Below are 6,131 nucleotides of genomic sequence, written 5' to 3'. Positions count from 1 at the left end.
AGCTTCCTCTGGGTGTTGTGGGACTGGCTGCAGAGCTTGTGCCCAAGGTCTGCTCTGGACCCCAGCCCTAACAGACCGGAAGGCACCCAAGTCACTAGGCTGGCAGAGTTCCTGTGTGCCTGGTCCCGCTGGTCCCAGTTACTCCCAGTGTTGGGACAGATGTTGGTTCCTGCTTACCTCTGATCCTGGATCTTTTGCTTAGAATCCTACCTAACCACCAAGGATCTATTACATTCTTCAGCTGGTGTCTGGGATCTTCATACCATAATCATTGATGTCCTGTCCCTAATTGTGGCTCTCAATATAGCTGTCCACTGGGAACAAAAGGGCCATTTAGAATCCCTGCCCACAACACAAGAGCTGAAAGAGACTTGGGGAGTACATCTGGGCTAATCTTTTGCATAAATTCAGTTCCACCACTCCTTATATCTATACTTGTCCTGTGTTTTTGTTTTCCATGAGTTTATTTATTTATTCACTTTACATCCCAATTGTAGCCTACCTCTCCTCCCAGTACCCTCCACACACATAGCCCCTCACTCCATCCTTCCCTCCCCTTCTTCTCTGAGAAGGAGTAGGCCCCCTGCAGGTACCAACTCACCATGGTAATCAAGTTACTGCAGGACCAGGCTCATCCTATCCCACTGAGGCAGATAAGACAGCCCAGTTAGGGGAACAGGGTCCACAGGCAGGCAACAGTGTCAAGGCAGCCCTAACTCCAGTTGTTGGAGGCTTATCATATAAGTCATTCAAGGAATCCCCATGGGAGTTTTAGGTGAAAAGTGGGGTAGAGTGTCCTCTGCTATCAACACTCCCTATAATCTATTCAGAAGCACTGGAATTCCTTGTCATCATTTTGCCTTCTAGGGAGAATCACAGCCCAACAGAAGTGGCGTCATGCCTGAGTATGGGGTTAGGGACTTGGAGGAGCTGTGAGAACTGAACATCTACCTAATTAACACCATAGTGAAATTCACAATTTCAGTTTTACAAGCAGAAAGTACAAATAGAGTAAGGAGCTTGGTACTGGGTTTGATGGTAGAGGACCATGCCAAAGAAGACAAGGACCATTGTTTCAGCCCACCTATTGCTTCATTACCATCTTTCCTGCAAGGAAGAATGGTCACTGGAGAATCAAGTGTAAGAGGGTGAGAGGAAAGACAGCAAGGACTGGAGAAGGGGAATTGTAAAGCAACTTATCACTGGAAATATCTGCAGCACTGGGAGATCTCTAGAACCAGCCCAGAAAGAAAGTTGGGGATTATAGCTTATGAGATCACCAAACTGTTTCAAATGTGTAATTGTTTCCAAGACAATTTGGCAGGAATGAAATTATAACCATCTTCCACTATTATGTCATCTACACTCTGGAAAATAGAACAGTTGTACCTAAAAGGAGAACCTCCTTCAAAAACCAAAAAGAAGCAAGGCATTAACCCAGGATTGGAGAACCAGGGAATAGAGAGAGATGAGTAGTGATCCACCAGAACCACCAGAACTGATTTGGGCTTCTGATAGACTGAAATGGCTCTCGGAAGTGTCATCGAGTTAGACAACCGGATGTGTTAAACTCTGAGGATTCTCTTGGCTGGCTGGTGGCTTCACAAGAGTGTCAGACCCACCTCTCCCTGCTGACAAGAGCTAATGAGTCATTTCTCAGGCTTCCAGGGTGAAGCTACTGTGTTTGCATCCTAGAGCTGGGGAGCCACTCCTTTCTAGTAATCCCAGTGTTCCCTTTCTTCCTTTCTAGGTCCCAGTGACACATTTAACTCTAGTCTCAAACACTTACTACCCGGAGCAGCCTGGTTCAGGGTACATGGTATCAGCTCCAGAATCTGATGGCAAATCTTCATAGCCCCGTGACTCTGATCAAATGACTTAATTTCTTCTATGCTCAATTTTTCCATCCATAAACTGGGGTGAAAAAAGCTACCCACCGTGAAGAGTTTGGGTGAGAGATAAATGAGATATTGTTTACAAAGCACTAGGAAGGCTTGGCTCAGAGCAAGCTCCAAGTCTGCATTAGTTTCCCCTGCATTCGTCTACCCATAATCCTTTCACTCTCCTTTCCCACCTGGCACTGAAGATGCACCTAAAGACTGAGAGTACACAGAAAGTTCATGTTCAACACAATCCCAGGTGGCACTGATTAGAAGGAGCGATAAAGAGAGAAGGGAACACCGGAGAAAGAGATTTGTGAGATCTCTGTTTCAGCTTGATAGAGGAAGGAGTATTTGGCTGGATGTTGGAGGGGAATGTGTTTCCACGCAGACTTGAGAAGGTGACCTGGATAAGTTGAGGAAGGGAGCATCTGAGAGAAACAGAGAGAGGAGCCACGTGGTGGCCACGCCTTTAATCCCAGCACTTGGGAGGCAGAGGCAGGTGGATTTCTGAGTTCGAGGCCAGCCTGGTCTACAGAGTGAGTTCCAGGACAGCCAGGGCTATACAGAGAAACCCTGTCTCGGAAAAAACAACAACAACAAAAAAAATGGGAACACTAAGGATCAGATGACTACTATGGGCACAAGTCCATGATCCAACTGGGGAACAATGACAATCATAATTCAGCACTGTCCTGCCAAAGGATGAGGAAAACACAACTTTCTTGTTTGGGGACAGCAGGGCCCTATATAACTCTGGCTGGCCTTGAACTTCTCATCCCTCTGCCTCAGTTCTTCAGTGGGAGATATGACTCTGAGGTATCTGGGTAATCTGAACCAACCTATATTCAGGGCCTCCCATCATTAAGGGTTCTACTGCTGCTTATTTTTACTGTACAGATGTACAAGTGGCAAGCAAAGGAGTCTCAGACAGCAGAGGGCTAAGATGGCTATAAACAAGCCAGGCATGGGAGTGCACAAGTGTAATCTCAGCACTTGGGAGGTGGAAGCCAGAAAATTAGGAGTCAGTTTTGGCAATTATAGTAAGTTTGAGCCAGCATAGAAAGAAATGTTGTATACAGAGTACACATATAAACTTTGTGGTTATAGGGCCTGAGTTTGAATCATGATTCTGCCTCCTCTCCATGAGTCAAATTTGAAACATTTGTTAAATACCGGCCAGGATGATGGCCACCATTTTTTTTTATAATCTTTCAAAGACATCTCCTTTCTGAAAAAAAAAAATCTGTACTTCATTTGACCACATTCTTTTTCAGTTTCTATATGGAAATGCCTTTTAGTCCATACTATTCAAGACAAACACCAAAATAAATCCTCATACATTTGATCACAAGATTTTGGACAAAGATGCTAAGACTGTTCAAGGGAAAAAGACAGCCTTTTCAACAAATGATGGTAAAAAAATGGAATTGCTACAAGAATTCCACTTAAAGTTGGTTTAAATATGAGTTAAGGCTATAAAATTCTTAGAAGAAAACATAGTGGGGAATCTTCCTGACATTGGATTTGACAAAGGGAATCTCTTAGATTTGATACTAAATTATAGACAATAAGGGTAAAAATATGTTAATTAGACCTCATTAGGATTAAAAACTTATATTCCTAAAAGAATACCATGGAGAATGAAAATAGAAGATATTTACAAATCATCTTATAAATGATTAATATCCATAGCATATAAAAAAATCTCTAAAAGTTAAAAACTTTAAAATACATTTTTTGAAAAAGAGGAAAATGATAAGAATAGACATTTCTCCGAATAAAGATAAAATGGCTAATAAGTACCCCTCCCCAAAAATGCTCAGCTCACTAATCACTAAGGAAATACAAATCAAAACCACAGTAAGATGTTACTTCATTCTTACCACCCAAACAAAAGAAAACAGTAAGTGTTGTCAAGGATGTGGAGAAACTGGAATCCCTGTGCTTTGCTTGTAGGAATGTGAAATGTATAGCCACTACAAAAAGCAGGCTGGCAAGTCCTCAAAGAATGCAAATGAACCCTGCAGTTCTAACCCTAGGTGAACACCCCAAAGAAATGAGAGCAGGGAGTCAGATATTTGTTTGCCTAGGCTCACAGCAGCATTATTCGCAGTAACTAAAAGGCAAACAAGCAAAATACCCAAGAGCAGATGAATGACTAAACACAATGTGGCACATATACATACAATATAAAATCAAACACAAAGGGACAAATAGTCTATGTTTCCACTTATGTGAGGCACTTAGAAGAGGCAAGTTCATACAAACTAAAATAATAGATATTATAGTGGGGATAAACACATAGTAACTTGGATGATGAAAATATCGTGGAAATGGATAGTGGTGATAGTTGCACCAAAACTATAATTGTACTTAATACCAACAAAGTCTATTTAAAAGTGGCAACTGCTGGGGCTGCCTGGCAAGTCAAGGCAAGTCTTCCAACCTGAGTTCAGCCTCTGGAACTCACATGGTGGAAGGAGAGAGCAAGTTCTCATAACAGATAAGTTGTTCTCCAAACACACAGAAACATACAGACACACATGCGCGCACGCACACACACACACACACACACACACACACACACACAAATACACAAATGCAAAGGATGGTAACTATTATATACATATATATTACTAAGCTAAACATTATGAAAAAAACACAAAACACATACAAAAAAGATAGACATTAAAAATGAAGGAAAGATCAGCAAGATGGCTCAGTGGGTAAAGGCATTTGCCTTGCAAGCAACATGCCCTGAGTTTGATCCCTAAAACCTACATAGAGATGGAAGGAGAGAACCACAAAGTTGTTCTCTAACTTTCCAACATGTGCCATGCCATATACTGCCATCCATCATAAGCACACACACAACAGTAATAATCATGTGAAGGAAGGGAGGAAAACTGACACCTTACCTTGCAGGGATGTAACGAGAATGACATGAAAACAAATGATGACAAGGAATAGCTTGTATATCCGTAAAACCTCTTCAGGTCTGCCAACAGGGCTGTACTGCCCACCAGAGAAAAGCATCCTGGAACAAAATAAGAGGGACAACAGATCATCACAGCATAATCCCAACATAGCAATGACTCAAAGGTCATTCCTTAAGTAAGACCACCTCCAGGCTACCTTCTTAGTCGTGCCATGGTTAAAACTAATGTGCCTGCAGAGAATTAGCAATGCCAGGTGAGCACTGGCTATGAAAATGAAAATCCCAGGTTTATCCAAGGAGGTTCGCTCACTAAGACATTATATTTAAAATGGTAAACACGTTAGACCTTGTAGACTTGTGAAAAACTACATGCAGAATATCAAAAGACTAAATTAACAACTAAAAAAGTCTCATACATGATGACCACTATATAAAGCTGGTTACAGACAATGTTAACAATCAGGCATCACAGACACCTCTAAATGATCTACCTCATTTATTTATTATACCATCAAAGGAAAGCTACATTGCATTTCTTCTTTACTATGACTTATTACATTGTTATTGTTTACATGTCTAATAGTCAATCTGGCAACATTTTTAAATGCAAAGTTTATATCTGATTCTAATTTAAAAGAGTCATTTACCATTCACTTACATATTCCCAATCGAGGATCAATATGTGCCAAATAAGACATCAAGTCTAAATTGAAGGTAACTTGAAGCAATATATGTGGTAGAAACAGGGCTCAAACTTGGGGAGAGCTCAGCACATGGGGAGAACTGAAAGTGCTAAGACTATGTCAACCTGCTGAGACTGACAAGGAACACTGAGAGAGGAAGAAGTCAGCACCACATACATAGGCTCAGGAATAACAAGGAGACAGTGAGACCCAGTGAGCACACTGCTATACAGCCAGATGAGAAGTTACTATGACCAGGCTTCATCATCCCAGCTACCAGAACTCTTGGTCAAGGTACCCAATGAATCTAAAGGCACTAAAATAACTCTACAAACTGGAGATAGTGTGTGCACACGCCATGGTGAGAACAAGAGAAAATTAGTTCAAAGCTCCCAGTTCTGCCATGTAATGTCAGGGTCACTGGGCAAGGCACCTCCAATAGTCAAATGTGCCATTTAGGAAACTGGGATAATGGCATTAACCTGAAAGAACTACTCTGATAAGTAATGGAGAGATCTCTGACCAGGGGCTGGTATAAGAGTACTCTACAAATGTTGGCTACACGCCTCATTCCCTTATTCATCCAGTCACTCAGCAAATCATTTTATATTTTTCTAGTTTGTGCAA

At 41.6% G+C, this 6,131-nt stretch overlaps 1 protein-coding gene across 9 annotated transcripts in view; it reads right to left on the bottom strand.

Moving 5' to 3' along the window:
• Adgrg2 (adhesion G protein-coupled receptor G2) overlaps positions 1-6,131 on the bottom strand; it is a 112,782-nt gene that overhangs the window by 58,761 nt on the left and 47,890 nt on the right. For 5 of the 9 annotated variants that reach the window (XM_031370238.1, XM_031370249.1, XM_031370304.1 and 2 more), the window contains one exon: positions 4,802-4,920. In XM_031370238.1, the coding sequence (XP_031226098.1) occupies positions 4,802-4,919 (118 nt within the window). In that variant the 5' untranslated portion in view covers position 4,920. Of the gene's footprint in view, positions 1-4,801; positions 4,921-6,131 lie in introns of those variants that run through there. The other 4 variants (XM_031370258.1, XM_031370264.1, XM_031370289.1 and 1 more) reach the window with 1 other exon arrangement.

This window comes from Mastomys coucha, chromosome X (assembly GCF_008632895.1).
Source record: "Mastomys coucha isolate ucsf_1 chromosome X, UCSF_Mcou_1, whole genome shotgun sequence".
NCBI lineage: Eukaryota > Metazoa > Chordata > Mammalia > Rodentia > Muridae > Mastomys > Mastomys coucha.
This window is presented reverse-complemented; position numbering and strand designations above follow the sequence as displayed.